The following is a 22,008-nucleotide window of genomic DNA, read 5'->3' as shown; positions in this document are numbered from 1 at the left end:
TCTTTTTGAAACTGCAACTTGAACGTTTGTCTTTTTCTCTTTTCTTATATATTTTTGTCTGCCTGACATGCTCTTTGTATGTGTCCTACTTCGTTGCATTTTCTGCAAGATTCATCTTGCGGAGCTAAGTAGTTATGGCGCTCAATGGCGACTCCTTTGCTTGCATCTTCGAAAACAGTTCTATTTCCATCTTTAATGTCTCTATTTTTCCCTTTCAGAGTTCTTTTGAAGACCCTGACCTGGAGTTACCCGCTGAGTACGGTCTCTTTGCAGGAATGGGACCCCCCTCAGGGTTCCATAATCGGCCGCTATTCGGCACGCCAAAGTCTCGGCCTAAGATTTCAGCACGAATTCAGAAGCCTGGGATCTGGAGTAGCTGGAGACGGGCGGATCAAGGGTTGGTGTCGCCACAGAAGACCCATGTGTTGTTGGGGGAGTCAGAACATCTGCTATGTGCATGGGGACCCGGGATCCTTGCGATCTTCAGGCACAGAGCTCGAAATATTTGATGTAACAGACTTTTAACATCGTAAACCAGCCAGTTATTTGTTATCTATCCCCACTCATTGGAAAATGGAGTCACTGCTTTCTCCCTTGTTAGGAGAGAGAAAGAGCCTGCAGTATGTCGAATTATCGAGTGAACAATGTAGTCTTGGGGTAACTGCATGCCTGTGTCTTTGCTCATGCTTGAGTGCTGGTAGCTGCTGCGCTTTATATTTGCCAGTGGGGGGAGGGGGTATTGTTGCTCGCTGCTGCTTACGCATGGGAGGGAGGGGAGCTGGGGCGGTGGACTTTGGGGTTCTAATATTTAACTGTCATTTGTTCTTTGGGGCACTCCTCTGTTTTCGTGGATGGTTGCAAAGAAATAGCATTTCAGGATGTATATTTTATACATTTCTCTGACATTAAATTGTATCTCTGAACCTTTGAAATCTGTATTTGCTTGGTGATGTGAGCTCCTGCCATAATGGTAACACAACTTGTTCAGCCAGTCTAGTTTCTGTTTAGACAAGCAACATACATCAAAGTTGCTGGTGAACGCAGCAGGCCAAGCAGCATCTATAGGGAGAGGCGCAGTCGACGTTTCAGGCCGAGACCCTTCATCCTGACGAAGGGTCTCGGCCTGAAACGTCGACTGCGCCTCTTCCTATAGATGCTGCTTGGCCTGCTGCGTTCACCAGCAACTTTGATGTATGTTGCTTGAATTTCCAGCATCTGCAGAATTCCTGTTGTTTCTGTTTAGACAATGCACTTTTGTTCATGGTCACGATTTTCCACATATTGACTGGGATTCCCATACTGTAAAAGAGCTGGAAGGAATAGAGTTTGTCATATGTATTCAAAAAAGTTTCCTTAATCAGTACATAGAAGTCCCAATTAGAGACAGTATGATAGATCTCCTGTTATGGAATGAGATAGGGCAGGTGACAGACGTTTGTATAGGGGGACACTTAACATCTTTTGATCATAATACCATTATGATTAAAAAAAACAGAGGACATGGGTTAAGGGTGAGGGGGGGAAAGTTTGAAGGGAACATTGGGGGGGCTTCTTTACACAGAGAGTGTTGGGAGTATGGAATGAGCTGCCAGACGAGGTGGTAAATGCGGGTTCTTTTTTAACATTTAAGAATAAATTGGACAGATACATGGATGGGAGGTGTATGGAGGGATATGGTCCGTGTGCAGGTCAGTGGGACTAGGCAGAAAATGGTTCAGCACAGCCAGGAAGGGCCAAAAGGCCTGTTTCTGTGCTGTAGTTTCTATGGTTTCTATGGTTTCTATTAGTTTTAAGATAACTTGGAGAAGAATAGGTCTGGTCCTCAGGTTGAGTTTCTAAATTGGAGAAAGGCCAATTTTGATGGCAACAGAAAGGATCTGGAAAGAGTGGATTAGGACAGGTTGTTTTCTGGCAAAGATGTACTTGGTAAGTGGGAGTTTTTCAAAAATGTAACTCTGAGAGTATTGAGTTTGCATGTTCCTATGGAAATAAAAAGCAAGGATAATGGGTTTAGGGAATGTTGGTTTTCAAGAGATATTGAGACCCTGATTAAGAAAAAGGAGGTGCATTGCTGGTATAAGCAGGAAGAACCAAATGAGGTACTTGAGAAGTATAAGAAATGCAAGAAATTCTTAAGGGAGTCTGAAGGGCTAAAAGAAGACAAGAGATTGCTCTTGCAAAGAAATTGAACGAGATCCTCAAGTGCTTCTACAGATATATTGAAAGTAAAAGGATAGCAAGGACAAAATTGGTACTCTTGAAGATCGGAGTGGCCATCTATGCAGCGAGCCAAATGAGATGGTGAGATCTTAAGTAGATTCTTTTGCATCTGTATTTATTCAGGAGATGGATACAGATTCTATAGAAGTGAGGCACAACAGCACTGAGGTCATGGACCGTATATAGATTATGGAGGAGGAGACATTTGCTGTCTTCAGGAAAACAATAGGGTGGATAAATCCCCAGGGCTTGACAAGGTTTTCTCAGACCCTGTGGGAAGCTCGTGCAGAAAATGCAGGATATTTAAAACATCCTTAGCCACAGGTAAGGTGCTGGAGGATTGGAGGATGGCTAATGTAGTTCCATTCTTTAAGAAAATCTCTGAGAATAGGCCAGGAAATTATAGGCCAGCTGAGCCTGATATTAGTAGTGAGTAAGTTATTAGAAGGTATTATAATTTTTGAATCGACAGAACTGATTAGAGACAGTATAGTCAACATTGCTTGGTGCAAGGTAGGTTATGTTTAACCATTCTTAAAGAGTTTTTGAAGAAATTACCAGGAAAATTGATGAAGACAAAGCAGTGGATGTTGTCTACATGGACTTTAGCAAGTGACTTGGCATTCAAGATGAGGCAGTAAATTGGATTAGACATTGGCTTCATGGGAGAAGCCAGAGAGTAGTAGTAGATGGTTGCCTCTCTGATTGGAGGCTAGTGACTAGTGGTGTGCAGTGGGGATTGGTGTTGGGCCTGTTGTTTCTCATCTTGATCAATCATCTGAATGATAATGTGTTTAACTGGATCAGCAAATTCACAGATGACACTAAGATTGGGGGTGTAGTAGACAGCAAAGAAGACTATCAAAGCTTGCAGTGGGATCTGGACCAACTGAAAAAATGGGCTGAAAAATGGCAGGTAGAATTTAATACGGAAAAACATGAGGTGTTGCATATAGGTTTCAGGGAAAGTGATGTCACAGGTAGATGGAGTCATATGAAAGCTTTGAGTGCATTAGCCTTCACAGATGAAAGTATTAAATACAAGAGTTGGGATATTATGTTGAAATTGTATAAGATGTTAGTGAGGTCTAATTTGGAGTATTGTGTGCAGGTTTGGTCACCTATGTACAGGAAAAAAATATCAATAAGACTGAAAGCCTACAGAGAAAATTTACAAGGATATGACCAGGACTTGAGCACTTTAATTAGAGGTCATGGGTTATATGTAAGGGGAATATGAGGGAGAGTTTCTTCACAGAGGATTATGAAAGTGTGGAAGGAGCTGTCAGCAGAAGTGATGGATGTGGGTTTGATTTAAACATTTAGGAGATATTTAGATGGATGTGCCTATCCAAATTGATGGGACGAAGGGTTATGGAAGGCTATGATCTGGACCAGGGGACTAGGCAGATAAATAGTTTGGCATGGACTAGATGGAACAAAGGGCCTAATCTGTGCTGTGGTGGTCTATGACTCTGTAACTCTAATACTGCATTTGTCCCCTTTACTACCTGTTCAACCCGCAAGTTAATCTTTAGGGAATCCTGCACTACATCTCCCAAGTCCCTTTGTATCTCTGATTTCTGAATTTGCTTGCCATTTAGAACATAGTTTATACCTTTATTCCTTCTACCAAAGGGTACGAATATACTCCATCCTACACTGTATTCCATCTGCCACTTCTTTGCCATTATCCTAATGTGTTGGTCCTTCTGCAGATGTCTGCTTCCTCAAAACTACCTGCTCCTCCACCTTTCTTTGTATAATCTACAAACATGGCCACAAAAGCCATCAATTGTACCATCCAAATCATTGACATATAGCGTGAAAAGAAGCAATCCCAGCCTCCCTGTTCCCTCTGATGTTCCTGATGTAGGAACTTATCTTCACCTTCAAAACAAATCAAAGTTCATTAGCTCCTGAGGCTTTTGTACACAGTGTGCGACTAAAGTCTGCAGTTGTCAAGCCTAGAATCTATGGTATCAGATAAGCCTGAAGTGTACTCAGCAGATAGATTCCTTAGCCCGAGGGCTTGGAAGCACTTGCAGACTTGCACTACCCTGTGGCATTCCACATGGAGTCCACCAGTGCAGCACAAATAGCAATATTATTTACTTATTTAGCGTCGGGGACGTCTGTGGAAAATTATGGATGAGACCATCAGAAGGTCTGGTGACCTGGTGGAAATTTTGCGCTGACCAATTTATTGTCAGCACGGAATCATGCTTAGAAATACAAGTCAGCTTTGAGCATGAAGAGGGAAACTAAATTATTTTTGAGCAACAACTTCTGCTGTTTATAGTATTGCAATACTGTTTTCCAAAATATTCAACTTTAGGTTTTTATCCACAATAGTTTTACAAAGCTCCCAATGCCTGGGATATGTAAGCTTGCCCAGAGCAAGAGAAAGTAATTCACTCAGCAGCCCCACTTCTTCCCGAGCCGAGGGATTGCTTGAATATGTAGGCTATTCATTATTTTATCTCGAGGGAACATCCTTTATTCACATCAAAGGAAAGTACTACATTGCAATTTAACGTTCCAGATCTGCTTCTACTCTCTGGCTCTTCTTACATCAAACACAAGTTTAACAGAAGCCATTTATTTTTTTTATGTAGATGTATTTTACGTATTTTTTTTTCTGAGAGTCACTCTTTTTTTAATCTCGTCTGAACCATCCGTGACAGACCAGCATTGGTTTGGCCTAAAATTATACTCAACAATTTCTGGCTTCACCGGTGATCAACTTGCATTGGGCCTGTATGGTAGCATAGTGGTTATACAATGCTTTACAGTACCAGCAAACTGGGTTTATTTCCTGATGATGACTGTAAGAAGGTTTGTATGTTTTCCCTGTGACTGTGTGGGTTTCTTTCCACAGACCAAAGATGTACCTATGATTAGACTGGGATTGTATCAAGGGATTACTAAGCAGTGTGACTTAAAGGACCAGAAGGGCCTATTCCATGCTGTACCTTAATCAATCAATCAATCAATAAATAAATAAATAACTGCCCTCAATTTTCTGTTCATGATTTCAGGAATGATGCTGATGTTGCTGGAAATAACTCGGAAAATACTTTATACTTTATTGTCGCCAAACAATTGATACTAGAGCATACAATCATCACAGCGATATTTGATTCTGCACCTCCCACTCCCTGGATTACAAATCGATAGTAAATATTAAAAAATTAAATTATAAATCATAAATAGAAAATAGAAACATGGAAAGTAAGGTAGTGCAAAAAAACCAAGAGGCAGGTCCGGATATTTGGAGGGTACGGCCCAGATCCCGGTCAGGATCTGTTCAGCAGTCTTATCACAGTTGGAAAGAAGCTGTTTCCAAATCTGGCTGTATGAGTCTTCAAGCTCCTGAGCCTTCTCCCGGAGGGAAGAGGGACGAAAAGTGTGTTGGCTGGGTGGGTCGTGTCCTTGATTATCCTGGCAGCACTGCTCCGACAGCGTGCAGTGTAAAGTGAGTCCAAGGATGGAAGATTGGTTTGTGTGATGTACTGCGCCATGTTCACGATCTTCTGCAGCTTCTTCCGGTTTTGGACAGGACAACTTCCACGTGAGCTTAGGTCGTTGATAGTTCGGTTGATTTATTCTCTGGTCTTGGCAATACTTTTGCAAACATTTCATCACCATATGAGAAGACATCATCAGTGTGCTGTTCACTTTGGTGTATCCTCCTAATGATTGGGTCTTTATATAGTTATCAATCAGCTGATTGGTATTCATTATGAAAATCAATTGTGATGTAAGCAGCGAGTCTCATCGGTGATAGGTTGAGTGGCGAACTCTGCTCTTCGGGGTCTGGAATTTTTCCTGCATTGGCTTATAAATAGGATCGAGGTCTACGTGTCCATTACATTTGGTTAGTCTTTTTGACACTAACTTGACATTGATTAGAAACTATGAATAATCAGGTGCATTACTTTTGTTCCAGAACCCACAACATGAACAGACCACAGACACTAGTTCTAATCCTAGATCACAAAAAGATAACCATTTCCAAGCTTTTGTTCAGAGTGACAACAGCTAATATGAGAATGCATAATTTTAAGAAGATTAGGGGAAGCTATATAGAGATATCAGAAGTGATTTTTTACACAGAAATTGATCCGTAGGTGGAACAGACTGTTAGGGTGGTGGTAGAGGCAGATGCATTGGGGATATTCAAACAATCCTTAGTTAGGCACATGGGTGAAAGAAAAATGGAGGGCTATGTGGGAGGGAAGGTTAAATAGAATTTAGAATTTAGAACATAGAATTTATTTAAGTCTTACATCCATCCCATAACGCGACAGAGTAAATATCTTTGCGTTATGACTCTGTTGCAATGTACAGACATGTGAATTTAAAAGTCCAATAGCTTGTAGAAAGAAGCTGTCCCATTGCCTGTTGGTCCTGGCTTTCATGCTGCAGTAGTGTTTGTCAGATGGAAGCAGCTGAAACAGTATATGGTTGGGGTGACTGGTGTCCCTGATGATCTTCCAGGCCTTCTTTTGGCACCTGCTGCTATAAATGTCCTCAATGGGGGGAAGTTCACATCCACAGATGCGCAGGGCTGTCCGTACCACTCTCTGCAGTGCCCAGTGATCAAGGTTGGTGCAGTTCCCGTACCAAGTGGTAATACAACTGGTCAGGATGTTCTCAATGGCGTCCCTGTAGAAGGTCTTGAGGTCTAGGGGCCTGCGCCGAACTTCTTGAGTTGTCTGAGGGGGAAGAGATGCTGTCGTGCAATTTTTGCCACAAAGCTTTTGTGTACAGTCCAGGCCAGATAATCGGTGATGTGTATGCCGAAGAGCTTGAAATAGATCTGAGAGTAGGTTAAAAGGGCAGCACAATATTGTCGGCTGAAAAGGTGTACTGTGCTGCAAAGTTCTATGATCCAAGTCCAATGTAAGCAAAATTGCTGAAATCATTTTTTCTGAATAAACAAGTGCTTGAGAATAGCAGCAATGAAATCTCAACTTTAATGGTTTTGGCACCACATGCTCAATTGTGTTTGGCTATCCCCCAAACTTATTGTTCAAATTTGAGCCTGAATTTAATGCCATCAATGGACCAGGTGATAGTTTACACTCCATTAGTTTCATGGTCTCCAAAACCTAGAAATTGCTTTGCACAGAGCAACATTTTGATGCACCTCATGGTAAAACATTATTGAAAATCACTAACTCTGAACACACTTCCTGACCACATGACATAGCATAGGAAATCGTAACCTGAATCTCACTGACGTCCCAAAAGCCACTGGATATGCTTTGGGATGTCAAGTGACATGTGGCACAATATGGATGCTTCAATGACTAATGCAAATGTGTGCTTCATGCATGGCCTTAACTGAGTGATCCAAAGTAGATCCTGTCTCATAAAAAGAGTTCATCATGGGGATGTTTATATTGCCAGTGGGGTTGAAGTTTGAAATAGGGAGGTAGAGTTAGTATTATACAGACTGCTAGTGAGGCTGCATCTAGAATACTAGACACAACTTTAGTCCTCTTCTCTGAGAAAGGATGCACTGGCACTAGGGGGCAGTCCAAAAAAGATTCTATCAGGTAACTCCTGGGATGAAAGGGTTAACCTGTCAAGCGCTGCTAAATAAATTAGACCTATTTGACTTGGAGTTTAGAAGAATGAGAAATGACCTAATTAAAGTATACCAGACCCTGAGGGGCGTAGGGGTGGAGATAGCAGGATGTTTCCACGAGTGAGATAATCTCAAACAAGGGAACATAGTTAAAAGATCAGGCGATAATCCAGTAAAACTTCTGACAGAGGATGGAGAATCTGTGGAGTCCACTACTCTAAAGTGCTGTGGAGGCCAGATCATGGAGGGTATTTAAAGAGAAAGTAGATAATTTCCTGAAAGATCAGCATATAGGTGACTAAAGAGATCTTGTGCAGAAGGGAAGATAATGTGAGGGACAAAATGTGTCATGATCATGATCGTTTTAAGTGGCAGGGCAGGTTTGAGTGGCTATGTGACCTGTTCCTGCTCTTATGTTCTCCGTGAGGATGAGTAAAGGGAGAGGAGAGGACTGGACATGGCCTGCAATAAATGGCTAACCCTGAAGGTAAGTGGGACTTTTAGGGCCTGCCAGTCAGAGAGAAGAAGTAGGAACTGACAGCTGACCTCAGAGTTGCAGCCACCTTTGTGATGCTCCTACTGACCTTATTCCATTAGCAAATGACCCATGGGCAGACTTAATCTACAACTGTCAAGCTTGTACACTTGAGTTACCTTCAAGGTCAAAATCAAAAGGACATTGATGCTAAACCGAGCAACTATTGTTGGGAAGGGTGCCAGAGGTGCATCAGTGACAGGGTCAGGAACCAGCATATGTCCCTCACACAACAGCACAACAACAGGGAAGTTCAAGGAGGATAAGTTCCATTGCCACTGAATTGATGGCAGAGCCCCTGCCATAGAAACAGTTACGACTTTCACGAAGCTTCAAACATTGTTCTTAAGTAAATAGATTCAGATTATGGTCGCATCTACATAAACCTAACTACTGTTTTATACAGCATAACCAGTAACCTTACCTAAGCTCATTAAATTCTCCACTGGTCTCCACTAAGTTGTGCCAGAGTGGAGCAGCTATGTATCATTGTCTCTGGAGAGGAATGCTGGGCGAAGGAGAATTGCAAATAGGATTTGTCAGTCAATTTTTAACCTATTCCTTCTAGTTGATCATAAACACAAGACATTCTTCAGATGCTGGAAATCCAGATCAACACACTCAAAATACTGGAGGAATTCAATAGGTCAGGCAATATCTATGAAAATGAATGAACTGTTGACATTTCAGGCCGAGACCCTTTATCAGGGTCTGATGAAGGGTATAATCTCCCCTTATTGAGGGTACTCATGGCTATTTATATTGGATAGAATTTAAATTTGTCGTTTCAGTTTAAGAATTCATGATCAGCAAACCCAATACCACGACAATACAGTTCCTGTCTGAAGTGAATGATAAAGTCACTAATTTAAATATTCTGGCTTTTCATTTGAAATTCCCATTCAAGTTTCAGTTTACCTCTGCAGAAGGGAACTGGAAAATCCCATGAAGCACTGTTCTCTGAGCTGGCAAGGCAAGTCAGCACTGCGTGTCCCTCCAGGAAGTAGCCATTGTTGCAGCTGAACCGGATTTTGTCACCAATATTGAACGTGGATCCCTGCTGCAGTCCATTCTGTAATTTGCCAGGATTTCCACAAGTATGACTTGGCAATACTGAAAGAAGTAAAAATAATCACTCTGTTATAACCAAATGTACTGTTTTACTTTGATTATCTTGATCATCCTTTCCTAAAATTCAAGCAAATGGATTTTGAATTTCAACAGATTTTTCATTTTATATCTCAGTTTGGGAACAAACTGTGCACCATTGTATTTTAATAGATGACATGCTATGAGAGCTCACCCAGTACACTAAAGTTCCCAAACTTTGAAAGACTTACGTAACTTTCTGGAAAAGATTTCAATTGCTATGAAACTTCAACTTTATTTGATGTAATAAAACAAATTTATGAAGGAAGAGCAGTGGATGTAGTGTATATGGATTTCAGTAAGGCATTTGATAAGGTTCTCCATGCCAGTCTCATTCAGAAAGTAAGAAGGCATGGGGATCCAAGGAGACTTTGCTTTGTGGATCCAGAATTGGCATGCCCACAGAAAGCAAAGGGTGGTTGCAGATTGTTCATATTCTGCATGGAGGTTGGTGACCTGTGGAGTTCCACAGGGATCAGTTCTGGGACCCTTCCTCTTTGTGATTTTTATAAGCGACCTAGGTGAGGAAGTTGAAGGCTGGGGTCAATAAGTTTGCTGATGATACAAAGGTTGGGGGTATACTGGATAGTCTGGAGGAGTGGCAGAGTTTACAGCGGGACATAGATAGGATGCAGAACTGGGCTGAGAAGTGGCCGATGGAGTTCAACCCAGATAAGTGTGAAGTGGCTCATTTTGGAAGGTCAAATTTGAAAGCAGGATATAATATTAATGTAACACACATAAAAGTTGCTGGTGAATGCAGCAGGCCAGGCAGCATCTCTAGGAAGAGGTGCAGTCGACGTTTCAGGCCGAGACCCTTCGTCAGGACTAACTGAAGGAAGAGTGAGACCATTTGTCATTTTTATGTCAATGCAGAAGTCATTATTCTGGTGGCAGACCCTGTCCCAAATTGGTTTAATCAACTGTGTAAATTACTGCAGATTGTGCTAATTTACAACTGGTTAAATGTCTCCAAAATTAACCTTTTCTAATTTTTAGAGGCAGGGACAGAATGAAATAAATGTAAAATGCTTTTTAAATAACTTATCTAAAACTTGATGCCTGTATACCAATAAAATTAAACAATAGATTCCGATTTATTTTGAGTTTGAGAAGTCAATGTTAAAAGTCAAGGTTGGAGGAACAACACCTTATATTCCATCTGGGTGGCCTCCAACCTGATGGCATGAACATTGACTTCTCAAACTTCCGCTAATGCCCCACCTCCCCCTCGTACCCCATCTGTTATTTATTTATATACACACATTCTTTTTCTCTCTCTGTCCCTCTCACTATAACCCTTGCCCATCCTCTGGGTTTTTCCCCCCCTCCCCCTTTTCCTTCTCCCCGGACCTCCTGTCCCATGATCCTCTTGTATCCCTTTTACCAATCACCTGTCCAGCTCTTGGCTCCCCTCCTGTCTTCTCCTATCATTTCGGATCTCCCCCTCCTCCTTCCACTTTCAAATCTCTTACTATCTCTTCTTTCAGTTAGTCCTGACGAAGGGTCTCGGCCTGAAACGTCGACTGTACCTCTTCCTAGAGATGCTGCCTGGCCTGCTGCGTTCACCAGCAACTTTGATGTGTGTTGGTTAATTCTGAACGCTGCAGCTTACTTTCATTGTTTGCACAATTTGTGTTGTTCTTTCTTTCTCTCTCTCCATATTTTGAAATACTTCCAGTTAGTTTTAGAGTCATAAAACAATAAAGCGCAAATACTGAACCTTCAGCACAGTCTGTACATGTCAACCACAGTGGCCATCCAGCTAGACTCAATTGTCTGCATTCAGCCCATATCCTTCTAAGCCTACTCATCCACGTTCTTAAATAATAGTATTTTTCTCTGTCTCAACCACTTCTCCAAGCAGCTTGTTCATATACATATCATCACCTGCGAGTCCCTTTTAAGTCTTTCCCCTTTCATCCGAAATCTGTGGCTCCAAATTTTGGTAACCCTCACCCAGGGGAAAAGACTGTTACCATCTACCTTATCTATATCTCTCATAATTTTAAACCTTTCCATAAGGATATCCCTCATTCTGTTACATTCCAAGGAATAAAGATCTACCTGACCAACCTCGCCCTCTAACTCAAGCCATTTGATCCTTGCAAAATCCTTGTAATTCTTTTCTACATCTTTTCCAGTTTAACCACATTGTTCCTACAATGTAGTGACCAACACTGTACACAATACACCAAGCATGGCCTCACCAACGACTTATAAAACAGCAACATTATGTCTCAACTCCCTCTCAGGCCGTAATACATAGGAGCAGAATTTACTTTGTTCGGCCCATTGTATCTGCTCTGCCATATAATCATAGCTGATTTATTGTCCCTCTAAACCCCATTCTCCTGCCTTCTCCCCGTAACTTTTGATGCTCTTTTACTAATCAAAAACTTATCAACCTACACTTTAAATATACCCAGTGACTTGGTCTCCAAAGCCGTGCATGGCAATGAATTCTACAAATTTACCAACCCCTTGTTAAAGAAGTATCTTTTCATCTCGGTTCTAAAGGGACATCCTTTTTTTCTGAGGCTGTGGCCTCTGGTTTTAGACTCCCTCACTATAATAAAGATCTGCTCCACATCCACTCTGTCTAGACTTTTCAATATTCGATAGATTTCAATGAGATTGCCCCTCCTTCTTCTAAACTCCAGAAGTACAAGAACAGAGCCATCAAATATTCCTCAAATGATAAACCTTTCATTCTTAGAAGAAATTTCCTCTGGACTCTTTCCAAAGTCAGTACTGTACATTCTTTCTTAGATAAAGGGCCCAAAACTGCTCACAATACTCCAAGTGTGGTCTGACCAAATATAAAGACCTTATAAAGTCACTGTATTACGTCATTGCTTTTATATTCTAGCCGTCTTAAATACCAACATGGCATTTGCCTTCCTTAGCACTGACTCAACCTGCATTTTAATTGCCACTGACTAGCCTGCAAGTTAACCTTTAAGTAATTCTGCATGTGGACTCCCAAGTTCCTTTGCACCTCTGATTACTGATTTTTCCCAATTTAGAAAATCATATACACCTTTATTTCTTCTACCAAAGTGCATGACCATACACTTCTCTACACTATATTCCATTTGTCACTTCTTTGTTCATTTTCTAAATCTAAGTCCTTCTGCAGACACCCTGCTTCCTCATATTACCTGCTCCTCCACCTAATCTTCATATCCTCCACAAACTTAGCCACAAAGCCATTTTCAAAATCATTGACACATAAAGTGAAAAGAAGAGGTCTCAATACTAACCCCTGCGGAACACCACTAGTCACCGGCAGACAACCAGAAAGGGCCCCCTTTATTCCCACTCTTTGCCTCCTGCCAGTCAACCAATCTTCTGTCTATGCTAGTTTCATTCCTATCATACCACCATGGGCTGTTCTCTTGATAAGCATCTTCATGTATGGCAGCTTGTCAATGGACTTCTGAAAAACCAAGTAAACAAAACACACTGACTCTCCTTTGTTTATCCTGCTTGTTATTTCCTCAAAGAATTCCAACAGATTTGTCAGGCAAGATCTCCCCTTAAGGAAACCATGCTGACTATTTTATCATGTGCTTACAAGTACCCCAAAACCTCATCTTTCCAACTATTGAAGCCAGGCTAACTGGCTTATAATTTCCTCTCTTTTACCCACCCCCGCACCATCTTGAAGAATGGAGTGGCATTCACAATTTGCCAGTCCTCCAGAACCATTCTAGAATCTAATGATTATTGAAAAATCACTGCTCCACAATCTCATCAGCTACCTCTTTGAGAAGCCTGGGGTGTATTCATCTGATCCAGTAGATTTATGTAACTTCAGAGCTTTCAGATTCGCCAGCATCTTCTCCTTAATAATAGCAACTACACTCAAATCTGCTCCCTTACACTCCTGAATTTCTGGCATACTGTTGGTGTCTTGCACAGTGAAGATTGATGCAAAATGCCTATTAAGTTTGTCTGCCATTTCTTTGTCCCCTACTGCTACCTCTCCAGCATCATTTCCCAGCGGTCTGATATCCACTCTCACCTCTCTTTTACTCTTTCTATATCTGAAAAGAAATTGGTATCTTTTTTCACATTAATGGCTAGCTTATCTTCATGTTTCATCTTTCCTTTCCTTATTGCTTTTTAGTTGCCTTTCATTGGTTTTCAAATGCTTCCCAATCCTCTAACTTCCCACTATATTATATGCCCTCTCTTAGGCTTTTGCACTGCCTTTGAATACCCTTGTCAGCAATGTTTGCCTCATCCTCCCTTTAGAATACTGCTTCTTCAGTATGTATCTATCTTGTGCCTTCTGAATTGCTGCCAGAAACTCCAGCCATTGCAATCAACATTGGCCAGCTCTTCTCTCTTAATTACTTACTGCCCCATTACACCACTGGCATTTAGGGCAGCAATGAAGGGCCTCTATTTCTGGTGGTGTTCAAGGCTTCCTTCATTATGTCAGTGGCTTCCTCATGGTTTTCACTACTGTCAGTCACGCAAGAGACTCAGGAATACTGTTGAACTTTGCTTCTCCCTCTCGAACTGCAGGGTGAAGGCTTGACTAATGAAAGGTACTGTGCTTAATGCCTTTAAACCACCTTATCTACCAGTAACACCATTTTCAATGGATGTTGTACGTGTACTTTGAAGTCCTATTGTTCTATCACACTAACTAAATGGCCAACAATTCATAGTATAAGTGCTACAGTGGGTCGACTTTCCAAAATGCATCACCTCACACCTATCTGCGTTAAGTTTATTAGCCGCTCCTCAGGTCACGTGCTTAACATGCTTAACTGATCAAGAGTTACCCAGTAATCTACGATAGTCTTTTTCACCAGCAACACTTTCTAATTTCATGTCATCCACAAACTTACTGATCAAGCCTTGTGCAGCTCATTACACACTCATACCATCCATTGAGTGAAGAAAGTTCCCCTCAAATTTCCTTTAAATATTTCCTTTCATCCTAAACCTTTGAGGTCTAGTTCTTGTCTCATCCAGCCTGAGGTGAGAAAGCCTGCATGCATACACTTAATCTATGTCCCTCATAATTTTTTATACATTTATAATGATCTCTCTTAACAGCTGAGTTTCAATCAATAAAATGCAGTTTCAAGAGATATCGAGTGTTAATGCTTACAATGGGGTGGCTGGATTCAGACATAGTTATAATGGAACTACATTCAGTGTCCATTTTATTAGGTATCTCCAATGCCTGATAAAATACCCAGCGAGTGTATGTTTGTGGTCTTCGGTTGCTGTAGCCCACTACAAACATACTTCAAGGTTTTATATGCTGCGTGTTGTGACACCTTCTGCCACACCACTGTTGTAACATGTGGCCACTTGAGTTACTGTCACCTTTCTGGCAGCTTGAACCAGTCTGTCCATTCTCCTCTGACCTCTCTCAATAACAAGGCATTTTTTTGCCCACTGAACTGACATTCAATGGAAGTTTTTTTAAAGTTTTGCAGTATTCTCTATAAACTCTGATGAAAACTGTGTGTTAAAATTTCAGGCTATCAACAGTTTCTGAGATACTCCAACTACCTCATCTGGCACCAACATTCAGTCCATGGTCAAAATCACTTATTTTTCCCCATTTTGATATTTGGTTTGAATGGACAGCTGTAATATTGTATCCATTAAGTTATTGCCACATGATTGACTGATTAATATATTTATATTAATGAGGTGTACAGGTGTACCTAATAAAGCAGTCACAGAATGTAAATATTAGTTTGCTGAAAACTTGAGCTAACTCACATGACATACCATATTTAAAACAAAAGATCCTTTAATTTTGTTTGAACTGGAACAGGTCTTTAGATATGATTTTAAGTGCTCTTCTAATGATTTTGGACACTTTTAATGGCACTGGACTGGAAACAAGACAAATTGGTGTTCAGTTTGATGTGAATTTCACTTTTCTGTGAACATTAAGGTGATCATTGGGAGGGGGTCGCAGATAGTAAAGAGTTAAGTAACTTAAGTATTTGCCGGTGTCCCTCTCACTTCTCATAGTTTGTATATTATCAAAATTCTGGAATATGAACCTTTGGTAAGTTTCTGTTACACAGTCCACAAAATGCCTTCACTTTCAGCTATCGAACCCATGAGTCACAATCATGGAGCAAAGCCCTTTGCCCCATCAAGTCCACACCTACCATCAAGTGCTTATTTACACTAATCCCATTTTATTCTCCCAACTCTCCAGTCATTTTGCTGCTCACCTACACCTAGAGGCGACTTACAGTGACCAATTAGGCTCCAATCTACGTATCGCTGGAACGTGAGAGGGAACTGGGGAACCTAAGCAAATTTGCAGTGTCAATGAGAGAATGTGCAAGCATCACGCAGCAGTGCCAATAGGAAAATCAGTGAGGTGGCAGCTCTGTGAATCTGCTAAACTCTAAACACAGTGATGTCGCCGTGGTTACAGTGGCACTCATAACAAATTTGGTTCTGGCTGCTTGGAAATCCAGCTGCACTCAAGGTTCATCTAAGTTGGCCTCATGAGGTAAAAACATGCTTCCTGTGGTGTGTCAGTGCAGTATCTGCAAGGTAAATCATTGAAGATCAGGGGCAGAGCCAGGCTTGGGAGGGCCCGGTCAATGCTATTGTGGGATGGAGGAGCTGGGTGTTGGAGGGAGGAGAATGGGAAGGAACAGCATTGAAGGACATCTTCTGGTTATCAGTAGTTGGGGTAGAGGGAGATGTACATTGGAGGTTGTTGAGCTATGATCAGGACATTTTTGATCTGGGAGATCAATAGGTCAGATGGGAGTATGAAATAAACAGGGGATACTGGAAATATTTAAATGTAAACCACCAAGTGTGGAAAAAGAAGGTAAGTAAAAATTTCAATTTGTTGGCATTTATTCTGCTGAAAAATTATTAATCAGAAACATTAACTCTGTTTCTCTCCCCACAACTGCTGTCTGACCTTCTCAGTGCTTCCAGTACCCTTTGCGTTTATTTCAGATTTTCATTATCTGCATTATTTTGCTTTTCAACAGTTGGAGATGAAGAGAAGCTGTGTGACTGGCGTGGTGAGAGGGAGTTGGCGGTTTGATGGAGGGTGGGGTCAATGAGGGACAGATAAATCACGCAGATCAGTGGATAAAGTTACAAGTGATCAGACAAACACAAATTGGAGCTGGATTAGGTCAATCAGTGGGTTTGAGCTGCTCCACCACATCATAAGATCATGGCTGATCCAATATTAAATTCAATGCCAGCTGACTTAAAAATATTTAAAGACTCTACTTCCAACACTCTTTGAGGATGGAAGTTCTGAAGACTAAGGACCCTCTGAAAGAAAAAGAAATTCTCATCGTTCCAAGTAGTCCTGGTATTTGATTCTTCAACAAAATGAAATATTCTCTCCCCACACCCACCCTGTTGAGACTTCTGTTACGTCTTTTCCTTTTTAGCAATTCCCGTGGATTCCAGATAAAACAAAGCAGCATTTCCTCATCAGATATGTAGCTTGTCTTTTCTCGTATAGGTTTACTAAACCATTTCTGAACTGCTTCCAAAATATGCCTTCTTAAGTAAGAAAGCCATTAGTGCACACAGTATTTCAAATATGGAATCAGTGAAGGCATAGCCTCCTTATATTTGCATTTGCTTGGTTTTAAAATAAAAGATAATCGCTTGTTCAGCATGCATAGGAACTCAAAATGCAAATCGCAGGACTTCATGAATGACAGTCTAAGCCCCTGATCGTCCTAATGATCAGTCTTTTGTTGAAGTTCAATCAGTCAACATTGAAGATCGTGCTAAGCTATAAAATTTCTAACCCAGTGAATTTCTTTAATGTAGTTGGGACATTTTTGTCCATAATGTGTCCTGGAATCCACAAAGTGGCAGATTTAATAAGTGATAAGGCTATTTTAGATATAAAGCTAATGGTGTGTGAACATTCATCTAATGGCTGTCACAAAATGACTTATTTCTAATTTGAATAAGGCAACATCAAGATGAGACAGATGGTAAATTCTGCATATTTGCTTGTGAGCTCAGTTCAATGGGAGGTTTTGAAGAAGAATTTAATGTGATGCAGAATCAGGTTATCTCTCTAAGGACCACAAATGCACCTGCTAAAAACATCCATAAATCAATGGCATGAGGAACAATATGTATAAATTTATAAATCCAAGCCAAAAAAAATGCAATAACTATCACAAGATGTGGCAAGTGGGAGGGATACATAGATGAAAGTGACAGAATTAAGAGTTATGAATAAGGAGCTTAAAAAGAACATTATCTGGGATACGAATTATGTACCAAAAACACACCAAAGTGGAGCAGTCACGTGTTCAATGTTTGAAGTAAGTTTATTATCAAAGTACATATATGTCACCATATACTTCCCTGAGATTCATTTTCGTGTGGGCATTCAAAGAAATGCAAAGAAGCACAATGAAGAACTACATATGATAGAGATAGATGAACAACCAACATGCAAGAGACAACATACTGTGCAAATACAAAAAGAAAGTAATAATAATGTAATGTCCTGGTTCATATTTTTACTGTTATGCTGTATGCATTTCATTTTGGCAGTTCTGTAAGAGCAACTTGTCTATAGCTTGCTCCATTTCAGTTTGTTTGGTTTACTGTTGAAGATAAGGGATGATGTGGAATGTGTGCCATCTAATTAGTGGGAGGTTTACTTGGTGAGGGACAGTAATGTTGGTCTTGGGCTTTTGTTCGGCGGGAGATGAAGAGGGAAGATAATGGGGAGAACCGGTCGTAGTATACAATCCGGTGGGAGATCCGTTTGTTCGAGATGGATTGCAAGCAATGTTCGGAAGGTGGTGTGGGCATTCACACTAATGGGGGCCCAACTCGTGAGTAATAGAGAAGTTCAAAATGAGCTCCAACTTGTGCACATTTGACTATTTAATTAGAATGGACCCTTTTCTTTTTGCTATTCTTTACTAACCTTTTAGTTAAGTTAAGATTCATAAATATATATCTTTTAATCATATGCAGTGTACTGTCTGTTATCTTGTAGCACTAATTTGTAACAGGATAGCATATTACACAGCACCCACACAAACAGAAGTTTGGGGTGGGAACACATCTCAATGTCATGAGATTGGCGGGGCCGGAGGTTGTCTTTCCTAGACTTACGCAGCTGAGGAAACCAGAGTGTTTCAATAATAATAATAATAATAATAAAATAAGCAAAGAAATATCAAGAACACGAGTTGTAGAGTCCTTAAAAGTGAGTCCATAGGTTGTGGAATCAGTTCAGTGTTGGGGTGTGTGAAGCTATCCCCTCTGATTCAAGAACCTGTTGTTGTGGGACTTGGGGCTCCTGTACCTCGTTCCTGATGACAGCAGCAAGAAGAGAGCATGACATGGATGGTGGTGGTCCTTGAAGATGGATGAGATCTCCATTCAAAACTCCCAATGGTAATATATGTCCCAAACAAAATTAAGGACATGAGAAACATCCTGGATGATTACCTTGTGAGAATACTCCGAGGAAGCGGAGAGTTCGCTGGAATTCTCAAGAAAGCTGATGAGTAGCCCATCAAATTACGTCCGCTACATATGGATGGGCTGCCCCTAAACTACCAAGAGGCATCGCAGGATTAGCCCACCTGTGGCCTAGAAGTCCCTCACAGCCTTTGGGAGGCATTTCTCTGACAGGCATTTAAAACTATTTAGATAACTTTTGTAAAAATCACAATTAAAACTATAAAATTATTGCAAACAACAGAAAATTACAAAACAAATTTTTAAAAAACAAAGTCAAATATCTTATATACTAAATTGCACTTAGTGTTTTATCTCAAAAGAATCAACGTCCCAGTTCCACAACTCCTTGGGTGAGTCACCAATGTCCCAGCAGACGAACGAAGATTCAAACTCTGCCTGCACCTGACCACCAGGTCACTTTTGACTTCTGCATTAGACTGAGCTTGCACACCAAATGAACTGGAGCCAGCAGTCAGCAGCTCTCTGCTGGAGCTCCGGTTGTTGACCAATACAACATCAAAGATAGAAAATCATTGGAATTAATGTAAACAAAATTGCCATTCTTTCGGGAATAAATTGGGAAAGAAATGGCAATGCAATCAAAACCAAGTCAGAGAGAAATTTAGAAAAAAAAACGAAGTTGCATTTATGAATGTAAGTCACCATTGGAATAAACAACACACTGCATGGAAATTTAAACACTGTAATCTCGAATAAACAAGGAAAATTATTATGGCTAAGATAACCTGCTTATATCACTGTTGTTTTCCCAATACCACTCTGTACTTCTCTGTAAAAATGCCACAAAATCGTTAATATCTACCTAAAAGAAGACACTTAGCTTAACTTAAAAAGAAGACAGAGCATTTGACTGTGTAGCTTCTTTCAGTTATGCACTGTAAATACTAGCCTAGACTTCTTTTTGTTCAAACCTCTGGAGTGGGACCGAGAGTCATAGAGAAATAGAGCACAGAAATGGGTCCTTCAACCCAACAAATCTATGCCAAGCAAGATTCCCATCTATGATAGTTCCATTTACCCACATTTGGCCCTTAACCCTATAAACCTTTCCTATCTATGTACTGTAACTCTCCAAGTACCTTTTGAATGCTTTTAATGTATCTGCCTCAACCACTTCCTCTGGTGGCGCATTCTGTATACTGGCCACTCCCTAGGCTAAAAGGTTGCCTCCACTATCCCCCTGGTTCCTATAAAAATTTCTCCCTCTTACTTCAATTATATATCCTCAGTTCCTGACTAGGAAATCAGCATTGTTTTGTAAACAGATTAACTGATCATTATCATCTTCCTTGTTTATTAAAGATAGGGATGCTTCAAATTTTGTGCTGTATCCCCCATCTTACAATAATGACTTACATTCAGAAAGGAATTTCAATTTCTATAAGGTACTTAGCTCATGTAAAATGCTATGTCAATTTTAAAAGCCCACGTGCATTAACACTATGATTTTATACTCCTCTATAAGATAATCTCTATTCCCCTATGCTCCAAAGAAAAGGCTCAACCTTCTCAAACTTTCCCTATAATTCTGTCCCTTGCAACATCATTGTAAATCCCCATGCACTCCTTTTAAATAAATGGCATCATTTCTATAACAAGGTGGACCAGAACTGAACATAATATTCCAAACGTCGACTGCACCTCTTCCTACAGATGCTGCCTGGCCTGCTGCGTTCACCAGCAACTTTGATGTGTGTTGCTTGAATTTCCAGCATCTGCAGAATTCCTGTTGTTTACAATATTCCAAATGTGGCCTTTTACATCTTGAACAACTGCAATGTTAAGTACCTAACTTCAATACTCAATTCACTGACTTATGAGGCCCTGTATGGGTCAGGAAGAAACTGTGGAGGGAAATGGTCATATTCAGCATTTCAGGTCAAGACTCTTCATCTGTACTGTAAATCCAGATTAAGCATATTGACCTGAAATATCAACTGCCTATTTCCCTCCATTGATGCTGCCTGGCCCACAGAGTTTTTCCAGCATCTTGTGTATGATTTTTTAATGTACTCAAGTGTGTTGTGGGACTACTTATTTTCTGTCTGTGGGTCCAATATGAAGAGAATACCCTTCCAAAATTCTCACGATTTAAGAATTGTTCCTTTACATTGGAAAATTGCTCACTATAATATTTAAGGGTGGGATTTATTTTGTCGTGGTGGGGGTGGTGGAGAAATTACTAGATTAAGTGACTGAACACCTTAGAACTTTGAGCAGAATGAACGATATTGTATTGTCAAGATTAGGTTCTGAATAGCTGTCTGAAGTAGAAGACAAGTGAATCTCAATGGACTTCCAAATGGCCTTCACAAGGAAAGAACATTACTAACCTCTTAAAGAAACAGGATGAGCAACAGGAGACAAGAAGCAGGGATAATAAATAGCTGCACAGATTGGCAGGAGAATCTTACAAGTGGTATCTTGCAAGGATCAATGTTGTGTTACAAGTATTTATGATGGTAATATTATTATTATGAAAGACGGAAAGGCATTCACCCCAAGTTTATCATTGGCCCAGAGAAGAGACATTGTATATAGTGTGATTAACACTAATAAATGGACAAAATTCTGAGCAACACATTTCAGACAGCTGTAAGGTTATACACTTTGGAGAAAAATTGAATACATTCAAAATGATTATCAATAGAATCAAAAGATTGAAGAAATAATGATAGTCTTGGAATAATAAAGGTAATTAGAATACTGGTCTTCATAACTCCAGGACTAGGTATGTTGTCAGTCTATGATTAAATCACACCGGATTACACTGTGTGCCATGCCTTAGGTAGAACCTATTAACCATAAGAGGGGTGATTGATAAGTTCGTGGCCTAAGGTAGAGGGAGTCAATTTTAGAAATCCTAGCACATTTACTTTTCAGCATAGTCCCCTCCTATATGTACACACTTAGTCCAGTGGTCATGGAGCATACGGATCCCTTCTTTATAGAAGTGGTCCTCAGCAGGGGTGATTGGTAAGTTTGTGGCCTA

The 22,008-nt window shown here is 40.5% G+C and overlaps 1 protein-coding gene across 1 annotated transcript in view; it reads right to left on the bottom strand.

Moving 5' to 3' along the window:
* The window catches only part of csmd2 (CUB and Sushi multiple domains 2), a 2,031,293-nt gene that overhangs the window by 1,165,565 nt on the left and 843,720 nt on the right, over nucleotides 1-22,008 (bottom strand). The window contains exon 4 of the mRNA XM_063033882.1: nucleotides 9,273-9,467. Coding sequence (XP_062889952.1) covers nucleotides 9,273-9,467 — 195 coding nt within the window. The remainder of the gene's footprint in view (nucleotides 1-9,272; nucleotides 9,468-22,008) is intronic.

Source organism: Mobula hypostoma, chromosome 26, assembly GCF_963921235.1.
Source record: "Mobula hypostoma chromosome 26, sMobHyp1.1, whole genome shotgun sequence".
Lineage (NCBI taxonomy): Eukaryota > Metazoa > Chordata > Chondrichthyes > Myliobatiformes > Myliobatidae > Mobula > Mobula hypostoma.
Note: the sequence above shows the minus strand (reverse complement) of the source record. Positions and strands in the feature narration are given on the sequence as shown.